Below are 18,858 nucleotides of genomic sequence, written 5' to 3' on the forward strand. Positions count from 1 at the left end.
AAAACGTTGACATGGGAACACCAAATTTCACACACACAAGTACTTTTTAACCACCAAAACATGAACCTATATAACCAATTACAGAGAAAAACGCATGAAGTATCTTCATGTACTAAAACAATGACATGTTGCAAATAGTCATATTGGCCTCTTGAGTGATCTTATCAACCTGTAACTCTGAAAGACGACGTAGCCTAAATGTTTCATTTTAAATGTGTCGAGCCCCATAAGTGTCTTCCACGTCCATAAACACGGTACAGAAACCGAGTGTCTCGTTTAAAACGTTGTGGTGCTGTGTCCCACCGCTAGGTGCCATTAGCAGCTTTCCTAAACAGAGCCCATAGTTAAACAAAAGCGCGGTGTTTTTCTCCTCCTACAAAAATGTGATGAAGCTGTTTTCCAGTGAAAGCAGGTGGAGTTCCCCCGTCTCAGCCCGGCTTCAGTCATGGCGCTTGCGTGAACTTGGTGCACACGGGCAAGCCCAGCAAGCAGGATATTCGCTCCTCTCTTGTTTAAGCTCGCCAGGTTAGCCAAGAACCAAAGCACGGAAAGTCAGGTTTGTCAGTGTAAAGTATTCGGTTTTAACGGGAAGAAACCGACAGCCCAGAAGACGGCAAAACCAAGTGACTTTAAGGAGAGGTTTTTTGACAAAGTTACACTGACAAGCTCGCACCATGATACGATGACCTCGGGCGAGGGGAGCGACATGGACCACTGAGGCTGAGTTTCTAGATCACCAATATTTATTCCCATTGTTTGTTGGCGTACTGGAGATCGCGGCCATGCCAGTGAAAACAAAGTACAATTTAGTGGACGATGGCCACGATTTGCGGATTCCTTTACACAACGAGGAAGCATTCCAGCATGGCATTAATTTCGAGGCAAAGGTGCGTTTCTTTATGTTTGTTCAACACAGGCCTGTTTACCGAGGCGGGAATGACCATTGTGAGTGTTGAGCATGCTGCTGACCTGTGTTAACTTTATAACTACAATATAGCTGAGATGATTAGTCTGTTGTGCATCTGTGATCAACCTGTTAACAGTAACGGGGAATTCGAAGTTTCCAGACCACTTTTTTTGGTCCATTTAAGAACGAGATCACCAAATGTTTCAAACAGAATTGAGTTGATCCCAATGTTGAGGGACATGTGTTCAATACAAACTTATGGTTTGTTTTGTTTGTTTTCCATTTTGCGGTCAGTACATTGGTAGTCTGGATGTGGCGAGACCCAGCAGCCGTGTGGAAATAGTTGCAGCTATGAGAAGAATAAGGGTAAGTTGTGGTCTGTTGGTCCAAAGCCGTTTCCCGCTATGTAGCCTGTGTTGCCATTCAGGCAAATGTTTCCACAACAGTGGGCACTATTTTAATTCATGGCAACATGAGATGAAGCCAGTGATGCTCTCTATGGGTGATACAAAGCCAAATCGTAAATCGCAGCAGCGTGACAAAACAGTTTAAAGTTGTCAGTAGGCCAACTTATGTTAACCTTGATTAGGGAATACATTTTCTCTCCATTTTTAATGAGTTTTGTGGCACATATCACGCTATGTAGATACACTAAGGTGAATGGTTCTTTTGAACCACTTCAGTCATTATCGTGCACATGAAGCCTATGTTTCACATTTTCAGCTGGATGTAGGCTGCTTACTGTTTTTTGCAACATATTGTAAAACCCTTTATCTTAGTACTTGCTCTTTTTTCTGTTCCATGCTTACTTATAAGCATTTTGGCATCTTGGATAATTAAAATGCATTATATAAACACATTAATTAATAAATAAAGCTATTCCAGATTCTCTAGTGTGAAGAAACATGTTATATTCAATCCAGCTTGCTGTGTTTGTAGTGCAAATACCCCTTCTCTGTCTACCTGTATTTATGGTTTTCCCTTGCACCTGTCAGCTGTTATGTCTTTTAAAGGCAATGACACAGTAAGGTGGTGTTAGGTGGAGAAGTGCCAAGGGTGGGACAGTGTAAAGGCTTTGTTTTTGCAATGCCACAGTTTCCATCACACCAGCGCACACATTAGGTACAAATGATCCTATTAACCTTTTCAATGTGCTAAGAGTCCCCTGCTGTGATATGGCAGCTGTTGAGAAGGGACAGACACTTGCAACACATGCATGTGCAGAAGGACGGTTTCCTGATGTGTTCCACACAGACAGACTCCTTGGGTTGTCCAACTTGGGCTGTATTGCTGAAAGATTAAAGTGCTTTGTGTAAATTGGCCAGTGCCTCAATCACGAAGGAGAGCTGTTGTGGAGGAAGTATAAAAGCAACTCAAGTACTGCACTGGTGAGCAATGAGTAGGTATTGTAACAGGCAGATCTAACTGCAATGAAGAGGGGTCCTTATGTTCTGGAAACACACGCGGGTTAGAGTGCAGAATGCTACGTATAGGTTAAACATAGGAGCATTTGGTGTTGGTCCGGCTGGGTTTAACAATCAGATGTTATCTCCTTATAGACATTTTCTAGAGGCTTTAAAAAACATATTTGCTGAAAAATTATTGATTTTGCTAGTGTATTCATTCAGATTAGGATAAGATGCTATCTGTCTCATAATCATGGATTAATATTGCCCAATTGTAGTTGGTGCTTCAGTTTGTGAGCAGGATATTTACTTTGAAACGCTGCTAAAAGATTCTACTATAAAGTGTGTGAATTAAAAACAGTTTGTGGTGTTGACCTATTTTCCAGAACTTTAATCTAGAGGCTCTCTGGATGTCTCTGTGTAGGGTGTAAGTGAAAGAGGCCTATACCATATGTTCTTCACTGGCATTATGATCTTGTCTTTTTCAGTAGTGATAAAAACAGACAGCTACATTATGAAGTAAACCCTTTTAACAAGTTTCCATATTTTTTTATTGCATGCTGTGAGCATCCTCTCTAGTGTTAGTTATTCCAACTGAGTGTCTAGTGGGTGTTTTTAAATAATCAAGAAAAATATATGATCCAACAAAAATAATTATTCTATTAAACAAAAATAGCTGTTAAAAGAGCTCAATCCTAACCATGTCAAATCAAGTATTATTTTTATAAATCAGAGGCTTTAACAATTATCTTATAATTTAGAAATGACCATATAATTATAAAATATAGATGTTGTTGGACTGTCTTCATACCAATACAGCATTTATTGTCTTCACCTTTGATCTTTTTTTGTGAGCTTCATAAGTGTGGCACTGAAACTGTCTACCCTTATCATGCAGTGCCGTCCAGGATCACTTTGCAATTCCATTTTCTGAAATTAACTATTACAGATTCATTTTAGTGGTAGAGACGCTCTGCTGAATCCAGTTGAGAAGTACACAGTCTGAGGGAGGATTTGAGAGTTCTCACATCACTCTTCGGGTGGTAAGATCTGACTTCAAATGAGCTTAGAGAATCATAAGGACACGAGAGCTGGACTTTAACCTGTACAATAACATAAATAGATATGTCATCGTTTGGATTGGACTCCACCCCCCCTTAGATGATCTGAATGAAGAAAATAGCCATTTAACTGGGTGAAAGGCATTTTGAACATTTTACTGAGTCATATTACTGAGTCACACAGTTTGGCTCCCCTTTTATGAATATGCTGTTTCTTTTATTTCAATGAGTACGTGTGTATTAAGCAATACCAAAAGCTCTGTATATAGTCTATGGTTCAGTCTGTTTGTTGAGCCCTCACTGTTGACTTCAGACCTTTAGTTGAGGCAAATAAGATTATGTTTGATAAAGATCATCTTACTGGCCATTGCTCCTACCAGACTGTCTTTCCCACCAAGTTTCACCTTACTGGGAGCAGAAAGGTTGAGAACTTGCTAGTAACCTTTAATAAATTCACACTGCATCTCTCTCCATATTCTCCTATGCCCTGGGGTTCATGTATAACCTAATTACCTCAGTGTTGTGCAAAGGTAAACACATATCCTGTAGCATTTGAAAATTGACATTGCTCGTAAATTTTGACGGTATAATTTTACGCATTAAATTACACAGCCTGTTTAATCAGAAAATGTTACTATTTCTGTGTAGTGTAAAATTTTGGTTCTGTAATCCACTAAATTTGTCCGCGGTCCAATTTTGGCAGATACCTGTGACCTGAGGTCCGGTGCGGCGGGGGTGGCGAACGTAAGTTGTTGAGCGGGGGGGTTGCGGGGGTGGCGAACGTAAGTTGTTGAGCGGGGGTGGCAAACGTAACCCTCGTGACAGAGTGTTTTTTCAATTGCCCTGAAATAAATGCTCTGGGTTTTTTTTTTGGTCCATATCCAGTTAATCAGGAATGAGATTGGGTTCGGACAGGACTGCGTTCGGGTCCGGATCCGGACAGCGGTCCGCCAGTTGAGTACCCCTGCACTAGGAGGTTGGCATAAAAAGATTCCATCTCGTGCAGAAAAAGATCCAAATCCTGTGAGCTTGGGGCGTTGTTTTCATCTAGAAGCTTGATAGCCTTGTTAGGATTCATGGCATCATGGACTGAAACACCAAAGAGTTTTAGATCAGCATCTGCTCTTTTGCCAGTAGGATTTTGCTCTCTCTTTTTTGTGCATTTTTTTCTTTTCTGCCAGACTGGGTCTTGGATCAATGGTCTAAATCATACCTTTAAATTCACCCAAAATCGTTTACTACTGGAAGAGCTTTTTCAGTGGGCATCCCTCTACCCCAACTTAAGCCTTATTGATAACCTGTGACGTGAACTAAAGAAGAGAATCCTCCAATGAAGACCAAGGACTTAGAAGGACCTGTAGTCATTTTGTATGTAGGAATGGGTTGTTTGTTTGAACCTTATCCAATAGTGTTATGATAAAGGAAGCAAGCACAAAGTTGTATATGCACGCACAGGTGCCAATTATAACTAATATTATATTTGTGTGTGTGTGTGTGTGTGTGTGTGTGTATATATATGATTTTTTTTCTAAGGACGTTTTCATTACTTTTTTTTCCATTGAGATGCTTAATTGGTGTGTGTGCTAACATCACTTGAAAGGCATATGTTTCATGTGTTCTCACTGTTTCTGTATCACTATTTGCTTCCTTTTCTCTTTAAATCTCTCCACCCACCCCCATTACACACACACACACACACACACACACATTCACCCACAGTACACACACAGGTGGATATTCTCAATCTTCACTGGAAACTAAATAACAGAGCCAAGGGATAGTCTAGCTCAGGGGTAATCAATTAAATCTTTCCGCGGTCCAGATAGCTCAGACCTTGGGTCCGCGGTGGCGAACGAAAGTTGTTGAGTCTCCCGTTAAAATTTTTTTGGCATTTGGGTCCGTATCCAGTTAATCAGGAATGTGATTGGGTCCGGACAGGACGGCGTTCGGGTCCGGATCCGGACCGCAGTCCGCCATTTGGTGATACCTGGTCTAGCTGCTTCCACCATAGTAACAAAACAAAACCTTGCACATAGTAAATGATCTCTCACTAACTTATACTTTGTCAGTTTAAATTTGCTGTAACAAATCAGGGTACAGTCCATTTTAATAAATAACTATCATACATGGAGTTATAACCCATCACTTATGACAACGGTGCCCTGTGGCCCAGCAAGATTGTCTGTACAGTACCACAAGTCACTTGATTAAGGAGACAGTGTTCTTCTCCAGCCTTCTCCATCAAAGCTTTCTTTCGAAGAGTGTTCAGTTCATCTGTCCCCTCTTTGGGTAGCCCCAGTTAGTCTCCTGAGCGGCACTGCATCTCACAAGGGCTCTCCATGGTCCCATAAATGTATTAGTAACAGTCCATTGGCATAAGAATCATATGGCACACACGTAATCACATAATGACATATGCATAATGCATCAGCTGCAGTATGTGTGTCTGAATATTACTATGCAAGTTTTTTTAGTCTGGGGCTCTGACTGAATGTGGGCTAAATTACCGTCCTACTCTATATTAATGCTGTTATTTGCTCAGGGGTGGTATTGAAGGCCACAGCTCTCTGTGCTAATTTGCTATTCTCTCAAAATTCATCACACCTGCTCGCTTTCATGCTGTTTTCACTTCTCATACTCAGGTAATGTTGCTGAAGGTCTTCACTGGAAGGCAAGCGTTGCATGGTCATGTTTTAGGCCTACGCATTTGTATCCCAGGATCACTGCTACTGTTAAGGATGCACTTTGATTTGTTTGGTAATGTTTTTTCCCCCTTTGCACTCCCAACACGTTTTCCTTAATTAAAAAATAAATAAATAAATTTGTCAGGTCTATATTAATAAGTAAAAGAGTGTAAACGTCTTATCGTGGGATGTTTGAATCAGGCATTGACTAATAGCATTACATAATCAACAATACAAGTTATTTCAATAAATGTATTACATAATTTTACAGAACAGTACAACTCTGGGCATTTATACTATTGAAAAGATAAATTTATACTAAAGAAAAGATATTCTATCTAACCGCTTTATTTCACAACTCTCTGGCCTGCTTCTAGTGGCCTGTGATATTTTGGTTTTGGACAGAGACATGCATCAAACTGTAAAGGCCAATGAAGGCTCGTCTAGTGGTAGTGAGTGTGACTCAGAGTAATAGCAATAGCAATGTGGTGAGAACTGTCGTGCTTTGATTTAGGGCTCCAGCTGGGTCATATTGTGCCTTCACACTTCACTCTTGGATCAAACTCTGTTTACAGGATGGGATGAACCATTAGGGTGTTGGCATTGCTCTTTTAACAATGCAGTACGGAGCATCAGCAGTATATTATTGCGTTTGCCATTGTCTTATTTTTATTTCAGGCTGTGAGACACATTAATACTTCTTCAAGGTTTTATTTCACAGCCAGTCAAATCTGACAAAATGTTTTACCCCCAGCAAAAATGTTTACAAAAAGAATGTCAACTGGAATTGCATTATTTAAGTTTACATGTCTTTTTTGCATTACATGCATTAAATAAATATCACTTGGTTTAGGGAGAGTAAGCAGAACATGCCATTTTACAGATTATTGAATATTATTTTCAAAATTTGTTACATCAGCCATGCTGGATAAGAGTATTACTTGACCGTGTGCATGCTTTCAATATCTGCCGTGGAATAGCTTAATTAAATGGTGACAGGCACATAAAAACCTTGCCAGAAGGGCTGCAGTTTGTCAGCATTTAAATAAACCTGGGCACTGCGGGATCTGTAGCATCAGTGTTCTCTTGGAAATGGGACTGCCTGCTCTCACTAGACGACTCATCATGTTTATGGCAGCTTTTAGGATTCTGACACCAGCTCGTGGGGGAAAGCACAATCCAAACACCATGCAAGTCAGCAGGCTCGGGCGCTGATTGGCTGCTCGGTGTATACAACGTGCGAGCCAACAGCTTTGGATTGGCTGCAAATAGCATCTGACATACAATCCCCAAACATTGGGTTGACGACCTGTGAATTTAGCCATCACTGATTCTGCCTGAAAAAAAGGACTCATGATATTTTTCTCCTTTGCGGTCACACTGACATTAATCTGCAGTAAGTTTCAAAAAGATGACTAACATGATTGATAATGATTATAGGTGGTAAAGTAGCTATCATTTTTAAACAACCTGTCTCACTAATGGTTAATGCTACATTACACAACAGTGCTTTGGGGAGAATGGACCTGTCTATGGTGTCTGTCTGTTTTAAAAGAAGTACCACAGTGGTGGGCAAACTATCCCTGTGGCTACTTACTAGGGATGCAAATTATCGATTAATTCATTAATCGTTAGTTGATTGATCTTATCGATCGACTTTCGATTAATCAATAAGTGGCGTTTTTCACCTGAATTTCAGTGTTTCAATAGGGCCTTTAAAAATATCAGCTAAATGGTTCACTTTGTTCAAAAAGTATATATTATATTATGATAATTATATTGTATTATATGATATATTGCTCAAGTAATTATGCATTAGGAAATTTTTATGGTATAACAAAATACATTCTTTCATTTAAAAAGGAATAAATTAAGGACTGGCTCCGTTCTTGCATTTGAAACATTAGACATTAGACAAAAAAAAGAAGAAATTAAATAGAGAGCCAAACAGAATATTATTGAGCCTATGCTTGGACAATGTTTCTAGCCTTGTAGTGAACACATGCTGTAACACGACCGGAGAGTGCCCAAGTCTCCACAACATCATTGAGCTTGTCAGCTAAATTGTCAGCGGTGTGTCTATCCGACATGTTCGTCGTAATCGGCACTGCAGATTTTAGCTGCCAGTTCTCGTCAGTGTAGTGGCACGTCACAGTAATGTAACTTTCTGTTGTTAGAGCCGTCCAACAATCTGTTGTAAGGGCTACAGCAGTAGCAGTAGCTAGCTTTGTTTTTAGCTCACTCTTCTTTATTCGTAGCGAGCTTCGAAAACGCTCGCCTTCCCAGTGTAGCTGTGATTTTAGGTTGACCAGGTGCAGTGGTGATATGCAGGACAGCTGCACGGTGTTCAAATGATAATTGAGTGAGCTAGTGGAACTGTTATACTTCAATACCGCATTACACAGAGAATATTTGACTTCTTTGCCTAAATTAACAATGTTGAAATTGTAGCGACTACTACTCCTCGCAGCGAATTCCCTAACAGACAGGCACTTGGTCCTTTAAGTGACACTGGGGGAGCGGAGAGAGAACGGTGCTATTGTTTGAGTTGCGTGGAAAATAAAGTTTCCCTCATCGGGATTTTCTGGATTACGCAGTTTCTGTCTTGTTTCCCGAACCCGCTTCAAAATGGTCCCACACCGCACGTCTTTTCGCCCGCTTCATTTTGTTTGCCACTCTGGTCTTTCGCGACACGTGTTCACTTCTCGTTCTTACGCTCTGTTCAAGTTACTACAGTAGCACGCTAAAACGATTAATCGTGATTAATACATTTTGATCGACTAACCTCTTGATCGACAATTAATCGAAAGTCGATTAATCATTTGCATCCCTACTACTTACATCTCTGGTCTTGCTTAAGTAAAACATTCAAATCATTAAAATGTCTATACAACTTTAAGTGATTCTGAGACATTTCACTTCAGTATTTCACAAGCCAAACTACACATAGCATAAGTAAGGGAATATTAGTTGTGTCATTCTTTCTCGTGTATTTCTACATAATTTTTCTTGACCAAGTAATGTGTTTAATGCTTTGAATATGCTTACAGCAGTTCTTCTCCTAAGGAAGTTGGCTTGTTTTGAAAAGAGCCTGGTCACTATGCATTATGTTGCCATTGTGTACCGTGGCTCCCTGAAAACAGAGCTGCCTGTTGCTATTGTCGAAGTGAACGATGAAGTAATTTGTCGCTTTAAATCAAGCACCCTTGTCAAACACAAGTCCCTGGGAGAGCACAAGCATAACGTTTCTTCAGGAAAGGGGCCTAATGCAACCATTAGCCCTCTCCTGACCTGTGATCTGCTTGAATTGGATGAAACAAATATGGGATTGGGGATTATGGAGAAATTGCTTACCGCTGCTTCATGGTGCCACAATGCAATAGGACAGCGGTGATACTTAAGCCACTAGTCTATGGAAATGCAGGCATTCCCTTAGCCAGTGAATTCTCAGAGGTCACCCATAGCCCACTGTAAATCCTGCAGAGCAGACAAACCCTTTAACAATATTTAGTCATACTTAAAGAGAAGCAGGGATTAGCCCTTCCTGGAAGTGCCCTCACTACCTCAGTATTCTTCACGAAGCTCTGGGCAAGAAAGGGGGAAGCTTTAAGTTCCTCGCCCAGCTCATACATCCTGCCAGGCCATCAATCATCCACCATTGCTTCTGCCTGACAGCCGTGATTCGTGTTCTCCTGCTGTCTCCTGGAGGGGGAGGAGACAGTGGCACTTTTAATTTGTAATGGTTAAGAAGACTGGAGATTGTGTGGTAGGTGGGGCCCCGACATGCAGAGTTAGGGGCTAGCAGGCAGTGTGTGACTCGCAGCCTCAGAGCTTATTCCCAGGAAACTGTTGCCATGTTCCTTCTGTGAGCCCCTGTCTGCGTCGTGGAGACCGTTAACAGTTGATTAAAAAGCTGCATGGGCACCAGGGAGCTGACTGTAGTGCTCAGTGTCTGTGCTGCTGTATCAGATGTACACACACACAATGGCCAACTTTGGAGCTGAAAGTTTAGTTTCCATTTCATTTTTAACGAAGTTTTAAAACCAAAACCTAAAGCCTGAGTGCACTGTGAATTCATGTGCTTTGGGAAAAGTTTTATTTGCATATGAGGGCAGGTGCTCTTCCCAGGCTGATTTGGATCTTTCAAATTAAAATTCGCATATGAATAATTTAATTACCCTATAGATTCTCTTGCACAATTTGAGGAGTTGTTTTTCTTGCAATGGTAGAAAATGGGCTTGAACTCAACTTCAAGCCATTTTACTGTCAGAGGGACTGATATGGCCGGGTTGTTCATTAATGGACTTTTTATAGTTTTACATTTGCTGTTATCTCTAAGCTTCTTCACGTCACTGTATTTTTCATCTGTGCATGCTATCGAGTTCATATATCAGTCTCAAAATACCTAATAAATCTGGCTGCTTGTTCTGAATCTTGACATTAGGCAGAACTCTGGGGACTCTACACCATATATTATATTCACAGTAACAACAACCACACCAGCACAAAAGGACATCTGTTCCTGAAATTGTTTTATGGTTTTAATATTTTCCTGTTTTGAATTTTAAGATCCACTATAGAGTTTGAGTGTATTTTGGTGTGTTGGTACATTAGTGATCTGAGAGGAGATTGCTGTCTGATCTCTTTAATTAGCGTTGAACGATAATCTCATCATCATTCCAGAGGATCTGACTCTCAAGCTCTGCCCTGCTTATTCTGATAAGTTAATTGCATTGGCACATGTTCACAGATCTAACACTAACTGGGGGAATGAAAGTATAACTCCATCCCCATCCATGTGTTGCCCAACCCCCAAACCATCTGTTAGTGAAATGCTCTTCTGGGGATTGGTGAATATGGGCTGGTGCAGGAAACCTAGACAAGGAGAGGAAGTAGGAGAACAATGAGATGATCGAAAGCCAGCTAAGAGGAAGGTGTGTGCACATATGTGCTAGGCCAACACAGGAGGGTGGTTATCTGCACAGTGGGTTAAGCCATAAGGCCAGCCAGGAAGGAAGGAAAGGGATGAAGAACTCAGTGACTTCATCTAATCAAACAAAGCAACAATGGTTTCGCCTGTACTGCATGCTGCAAGCATCACATATTGCAGATTTAAAAATATATATAGATGAATGTAAAAGCGTGCGTACGCCTGTGCTTTCAGAAATGTGCTTTCATTGAAATTGCTGTCAAACTCCTACATTTTTAGTATTTGGCATGTATAGTTTGTTGTAGTCGGACAAAAGAAACCAACATGGTGGAAGTGCAGGTTTATGATGGCATTCACTCTGCTGAGTGTCTGCTAGAGCATTCTGAGCACTGGGATAAGCAGCTGCTACAGCTTGCTGTGATAAGCTCTGAAATGCTGTTTCGGTGTCGGCTCTCCAGTGGAACACCACTGCACTTATCTGATCTATCCCCGTTGAGGTGGGAGAGAAGGGCTATAGCATTTAGCTACAAATGTAGGTCCTCCTTTATTCAAATATGGTAGCTCACACATTTTAGTGCTGCTTTCAGTGAGGTTTTGCTATTTACCGCAAAGGTATGCCATATACTACGGCATGACTCGTGCAGAAACTCATTCTGTTGCCCATTCTGATTTTAAAGAGCATAATCTTATCTGACACTAGTAATTCAAGCAAGTCTTAAATCAAAATGTAACTTTAAGATTATAACTTTAACCTGCAGGTAAACAGATGCTGTGTTGATGTGGTTTTTGAAAGCCAGGTATACACTGTGTAATTATCTTGACAATTATGCCGTCACACACCAATTGCAAATTGTGGAAGATTTCTTTGGTCAGGAGTTAAAATCTTTGAATGTGTAATGTGTCACGCTCCATGGCAATCAATTGAACGTCTCCGCAACCAAAGACCATTATCTTCAGTGACGGAAATTTCACTCAAAAATCTCCCAGTATTACTGCAGCTACAATGCACATGTAAAAACTACTTGTAGTGGCCTGGAATTCTGCATAGCCCACGTGCTATCTTCAAAGCAATAGCAGTATATCAAAAGTAGTTTGTGGGGCTCAGATGAAGAATGCTTTGTGCAGTTGTGGCAGCAGAGAAAATGCCCTTTTGATGTTTGCTTTTGGCAAAAATAAGTCGCATATGGATAACAGAATATCCTAATTTTCTAGCATTGTGGGTTGACAGAAACACTTTACTGTATCGTCTGACTTTGTCAGTCAGTCAGTCATAGAATTTAATCAAGATTTCAGCTGAGCACAGTGGGACATGGTGTGGCATACAACAACCATAACACTGTAGTTGCACAGTGTTAGGGTGGCTTTCCATAGCATTTGACCAGACTTTACTGCTGCTTTAGAATCAGGATTTCTGCCAATGCTGATTAATTAAATGAAACAGTCAGACTATGAAAAGTAGCCAGTAAATAGGCAAGCTGTAAACACATCATAAACATTAAAATTAGAATTTAACCACACTCTGTTCTAAGACAATATTTGTTTCCTAGCTGAATGCAGCCAGACTGCTGGAAGAGCTCTAAAATCTCCAAACTTCTCTTTGCTGGGAAAAATTGCAGCACTGTACTGCATCAACTTTGACACTTTCTTATATAGGCAGAACCAAAAGTGCTTTTGTGGGCTTTTGCACTTGGAAGTCCTGGTCTGTACTGCAGCGTTGTTTGTTCTTATTCAGTCTCTGTTTACACATGTACAGTGCTAGTGGGCTCGTCCTTAAGCTGTCTGCTAGCCTCCACTGAGTCTCAGAAGTGTTTCCAGTTCTAAAGACTAACTACAGTGTCTCAGTACACATGCAACTCTTGGGACATGAAGCAGTTAGCACTGGCAGGAGGTTAAGAATGCACCATAACAATATATTTTAAATTGTGCTCATCGGCAAATATTATATTGGGTGAGGTATTGTACACCTCCTGAATGTTATAGATGCTGTATGTAGAAGTATCATGGCCTGGACTTTTAAGTTGCCTCTAGAAAAAAATAGTTGCAGTTAATATAATGAACCATTCCTTTTTCAATCACCTCCTAATGTAGTTTAATCAAAAGTGCAGTATTGTTTAGTGAAAAATACAGCAGACTAGCTTAAGGTGTTTCAATTGTAATTGGATTTTCTAATGTAAGGAACAGTGGAATACAATGCAACCTAATTATATCTTTTAATTGGGTCCACTCACACCATTAAACGTCTCCTTTGTTGTGTAGCATCAACATATTAGTATGAAGGTTAAGTGATGAGAATAAGATCAAAGGAGATTATACGATCAAAGTCTATTATTTGTGGAGTTGGCTACAGAGTTAGCTATCAGGGTAGATAGTCTTACTACCAGCGGATATTCCTAATTTAGCTGCCCCTATGTACTGTATTCACCCTGGGTAATTTATTGTGGTACTTTCTTAGGTGAGACTTACTTTCTTTAGAATGATAGTCAAAAGTCTGCATGTTTGGTCAGTCAGATTCCTGTTTTTCTTTCTCTGCATGGAGAAACCTTGCTAAAGTGAAGTCATACATTTTCCCTCTAATAAATGTGCAGAAATGATGAATCTTAAATTGTCGTACAGTTTTTGTAGTTAGGAAACATATATATATATGATAATCACATTTTTTTACCTGATTATGCATGAAAATACATCATACATATGATAATGAAATATAATAATTATATGCGTCGACATATTTTGTAGAGTTAGGTAACATGCAAACAGACCTCACTGTACTTTGATCAAGAAAATTTGTCTACTGGCCCAGTTTAGGAGCAGGACAGCTTGATGTGATCTGGTTGCATTCAAGCATGTATCCACACCTGTCTTTTGAAATGTACTCTCACTGGACTGCAGACGAGATCCAGCAGGACTCTGGACATGTTTCAGAGACGGGTGTTGGACAGGTCCATGTGAAACACGGCCTTATGGGAAAAAAAGTGGAAGCATGTAAAAGAACTCCTGTAAGTGGATAACACAAAGACGCAGACCAAGTGTTTTATTCACTTGCAATAAATAATTGCAATAAATCTGCAATAAATAATTAAGTCAATAAATAAATGAATCTCTTTTCTTTATGCGTTTAGGTGAATGACAGTAACAGGCCTAAAAGCAGTGGCATAGCCGGCAGCTGGTGTGGCAGACAGAGAGCACACTCTTATGAACTGACAGATTGTGAGAAAACGAGGCTTCTAGGAAAATCACGATGTTCAGTTTTAATCAACACTGTGGATGCTACATCGACGGTGAGCAGCTGTTGCTTTTGCTGCACCAAAATGGATATACGTGTGTGTGGTGGAGCGTTAGAAAATCCTGATTGGGGCCCGCAAAATCATTCATCTGTTCTCTTCTTCTTGCGTGCTAATATGCAAATAAATGCTCATAGAAATCGAAGTCTAGATGATTATAGATGAGGGAAGGGGGGGGGGGGGGGTGTTCAGTAACCATGGTAACAACAAGTGAAACACTGTACAATAACAGTAGGAGCTAAGGAGCTCTGAGTAATGTAACTCTTGATTAGCTCTGTCTGCAATGACAGACAGCCTTCAAAGAGGAGCTTACAGCTCAGCAAACCAGTAAGGTTTTATTTTTAACATCTGTTAGAGACTTTAATATTAAACACATATTTCAGATATTTAATGAGATCTACTTGAGTCATGTTCTCCTTTAAAGCAGCATTGAGACATGTCATTTATAATTTTAATATTGGTTAATATGCCTATGTCTTTAGTCATACTGTACAAGCACTCTTTACATGCACTTAATAATACACATCTGTCTTTGGACTGTGTCCTGAAATTCATAGCATTTATTTAATAAATATTTTCCATTCAAAAACACCCTTTGCTTTTTGTCCCTAATGGTACACAAATCTGTCACCCAGAGGAAGAAATACCATTGCGTGATGCTTTGTGAAAGCAGGTGTTGAACAGGCATGTCCGCCCACGTCTCTACTCTGGGAGGTTTGGCTCGGTATCAGGAGCGTCCGCGAGCTTCAGGAATGGCATCAAGCCCTTGCTCTCGACTTTGCTCTACTACGCTTTCGCGACGTCCTTGAGAGAGCTCTCCGTTTTGGGCTGTGTGGGTTCGGTAGCGTCGCGTCCCTGACGTCCCGCCAATGGTGCCAGGGCCTTTGTGAGGCAGGAGGTGGGGACGATGAAGAGCTCTGGCTGGCAGCGTGAGGCCATTTGAGTCCGTCAGCTGTTGCCTTTCAGAGGGACTCATGGCTCCCCAATGCTTGCGCCTGGCTGCCAGGCCAACTGTAGGAACTATTGGGAGCCAAAGTGATGGAAAACGATATTGCCGTGTGTTTCATGGCTTTCATGGTCAAGTATATGGTAGGAGATAGTTGCTCCTGTCTGAATAAAAGATCATTCTAATGCAAAAATATAGTCTGTGGCAAAAATGTAGTGAATTGATTACAGCTACAGAAAGCAATGACTAGACTAGACCCATCTACCAATAATGGATATAGGCCCACCAAACGTCTCTCTGATTCTGTTCTCATGAGAATGGCATTGATGCTGGTTTGGGGGTATTATAATTATTAGTATCCTGATATTATAATTATTATAATCCCATCCTTTGGCAGTAACCTTTCGAAAAATGCATTCACATTTGGTGAGTTTGGTGATATCTTCATGGGTTTGACCTTTAAAGCAAAAGTACTGTAGGCTCAGTTTCCAGGAGACAGTTTTGGCCCCACTGGAAAGGCAACCAGGTCAGTGCATTAATTTTGCACAACCAAAAAGCAGGAGATGGACAAAGGCCACTTTCCACTCTGTGTATTTGCAATTTTTGAGGTTTTTATGGTACTGGTTCGATTTACACATTTTGACATGATGTTGGCAATTTTTTTTAATGGACCACAATTTTTCAATTTTTTTATAAAATGGACTGTAATGAGTACCTAATACCATCCAAAGATTGAAAAGGGGTAAAATATATATATATATATGTGTGTGTGTGTGTGTGTGTGTGTGTGTTTTTGCACTGTTCCTACAGATTACTATTGGTTGTGGGGCCAGTGATTTGAGGGCTGAAGGTGTGTGTGTGGTGGATTTATATCAAGGCCCTGTCTCTTAGCACACACTCTGTTGCGCTGACCATGGAATGTTGTTTATCCCACTGTTCTGACTGAGGACGGAACCTCGGCTGCGGAAATGAGATTCGCAGCAATGGATGTGATTAGCTTAGCTGTCATTCACTGTCAGAATGATGCAGGTGGTGTTTTGATTTGACTAGTTACTCTGTGTACATGGAGAAATGGCTCTGGTGCCTGGAAGATGCTGCTGTGTCACGGCCTCCTCCGTGGAATAAAGCCTGGAGCCCTTGGACAGCCCTGATAATAGAGCGAAGCTCTTTCCCTGTGCCAGTGCAGAGTGTGAGATTGCTGTGGCCGTCATGAATCTCCGAGGTCTCCCGCAATCCGACATGACCCTAAAAACCGCCTTCCACAACTCTTCGAGGTTTGGCACGGGAGTAGAGGGCCTTTTAATATCGTGTTCCTTTTTAACTCCTGAAGAGTCCATAATCTTGAGAAATCTTGTGACACTTGACCTTCTGGATGTTTCATGGAAATAAAATTTTACGTAGTGCAGAATTGCAAGCAAGGACAGAGGAAAATATCCTGTGATGGTGAGGTTTGGCATTCATGACCACTAGTTTATAGAGTTTCCTTAAAACAAAATGTTTGATGTCTTGGCCTTGAAAATGCTCTTAGCCTTATTTTTGTGTTTTTCATAAATGTTATACTGTAAAAACATTTGTTAAGGCTTTTGTTCAGCAAAATAATTATTAGATTATTATTCATGGGTATTATCTCATTAGTAATGGCTAATTATCAATAATTTGTGTTTATTGTTTTATTATTAATGGCTATTAAGGGTCTTAAAAGATTAAGAAAAGGCTATGATGCCATGTTTGGTGTATTTGTTAAGTAAGCATATGGCAAGGACTTCTTATTTGTGCTTTAACTGAAGCTTTTTTTATACGAAACCCTGTTTTGCATCCTTATGTACCAGAGGATAAGGACACACACACACACACACACACAAAAACATACACCATTGGAAACAAAAAATAAGAATGTAGGAAAGCAAGAAGGGAGTCTTGTCCACTCTCTCATGTTACCTTTTCATGCGCTTGACCGATATTTCCTGCACCACCAGAAAATGAAACTTTCATGCCATTACATTATAAGGGAGCTCATCTATGAAGTTAGCCATGACGAGCCTGCCTCATCATTGTAAGTTGCAGGAATGTGTTTAGATGTGTTCAAATAATCTCATGTGTTTTTATTTCAATCTCTTTTATAATGTTTAATTCAATCAGTTTTGTCTCTGATCTCACCAGTATAGGTGTGTTGATGGTATCAAGGGTGCTATATATATTTTACCAGAAACTTCAAAGTCAGTTAAGCTTTGATAATGATTGTGTGATAAGATGCTTATTTCATAGGGTTAGGCCATAGGCAAGCGCATGCTGCAATAATGGGGCTGTAGACCTGCTGCTGGCTTTAGTCCGTTTATATTTTGATGAAGTATTTCTCACCCTACTGAGGAAAACCGCCAGTCTTCCTTCACCATTCTGACTATATTCATTTTTTATTTTGTTTAGGCTAACCTGTTATGTTATTGAATGCAGTTGTTCAAGGAGAGGCAATGAATGAAATTCATTGATCAAATTTGCACTTAAATTTTTTTTTCCCCAGTCACACCCACTTTTGAAAGTGAAGAATTCTCAGTCCAAACATGACATTACTTTTCATTTCTGAGATGGTTTTGCACATGACTTGTATCTGTTCTCCTCCATGCACCTGATTAGAAGTTGTGTGCCTGCCTAAACCATAGTAAGATATAGTTTGTGGAGGATTTCATTCGATCAAATGAGCTCAATTTGCAGCGCACTGCTCCCCAGTCCTATTGTTCTGCTGGATGTCTTGGGGATAGCTCTATAGGTCGCTATGGAAACGCCATCCACTATTGTGCCCTTAGTAGCCATGGACACAGAACAAATCTTCCGTCTCTTCAAAGCCCATCCCATCGTTTCTTTTAATACGGCCCTTGCTCAAGCCTCAGACCTCTTCATTGGGGAGATCCACTTCCTTTGCTTTATTGTAGCTTGAAAGGTAGAACATTTTTATATCCATTCTCCTGAAAGTTGCGTGGCCTACAGGGGGCGCTGGCTAATACTGCAGCCTAAAGCAGCAGGCAGACAGTGGCCATTTACACCAAGTATATTTGAAACAACAAAGACTTGTTTGTTGGGAAACCGATCAATCTTGCAGATGCCAATAGCGATCTCTCTGTAGCCATTGGCTATTTGGCGCCTCCAAATGCATCTCGCGGCATAATGCATTAGGAGACCCTAAAAGCAGTGGCTTCACCAACCACCGGTCCACCTTCGACAAGCCCCTCCTCCTCATGCTTTATAGCCCGACGTCTTGTCTGCTTTGATGTCAATCGCACCCTTAATCTCCTAGACATCTCTTAATTCCTTGGACTCGCACACTGTTTGGTTTAGTAAAAACCTCTAGAGAAATAAGCAAGATGTCATCTGTTGCCTTAAAATATGTAGGAATTGTTATTTTCATCTATCCCTGTGTGATTTCTCCAAGCCCTTTGTGACAGTGTGTGTAATGCATTTATATAACAGGCATGAATGGTTTGACCATCTTGGCATATTGTAGCAGATAAGGCGAATGGTATTCCAGTGTGAGTGGAGGAGTGTGACTCGAGACGCCCTGTTCGTCAGCACCATGTTGGTATGTGTGGAGTGTCTTCTGGGCTCATCCTAAGCGGGGTTTGTAAATTGGCATCAGGCTTGGGGCTTCACT

At 40.6% G+C, this 18,858-nt stretch overlaps 1 protein-coding gene across 1 annotated transcript in view; it reads left to right on the forward strand.

Moving 5' to 3' along the window:
* The first annotated feature begins 264 nt into the window (after positions 1-264).
* The window catches only part of nos1apa (nitric oxide synthase 1 (neuronal) adaptor protein a), a 77,234-nt gene continuing 58,640 nt past the window's right edge, over positions 265-18,858 (forward strand). The window contains exons 1-2 of the mRNA XM_077014782.1: positions 265-887; positions 1,202-1,273. Of these exons, the coding sequence (XP_076870897.1) occupies positions 783-887; positions 1,202-1,273 (177 nt within the window). The 5' untranslated portion in view covers positions 265-782. The remainder of the gene's footprint in view (positions 888-1,201; positions 1,274-18,858) is intronic.

Source organism: Brachyhypopomus gauderio, chromosome 8 (assembly GCF_052324685.1).
Source record: "Brachyhypopomus gauderio isolate BG-103 chromosome 8, BGAUD_0.2, whole genome shotgun sequence".
NCBI lineage: Eukaryota > Metazoa > Chordata > Actinopteri > Gymnotiformes > Hypopomidae > Brachyhypopomus > Brachyhypopomus gauderio.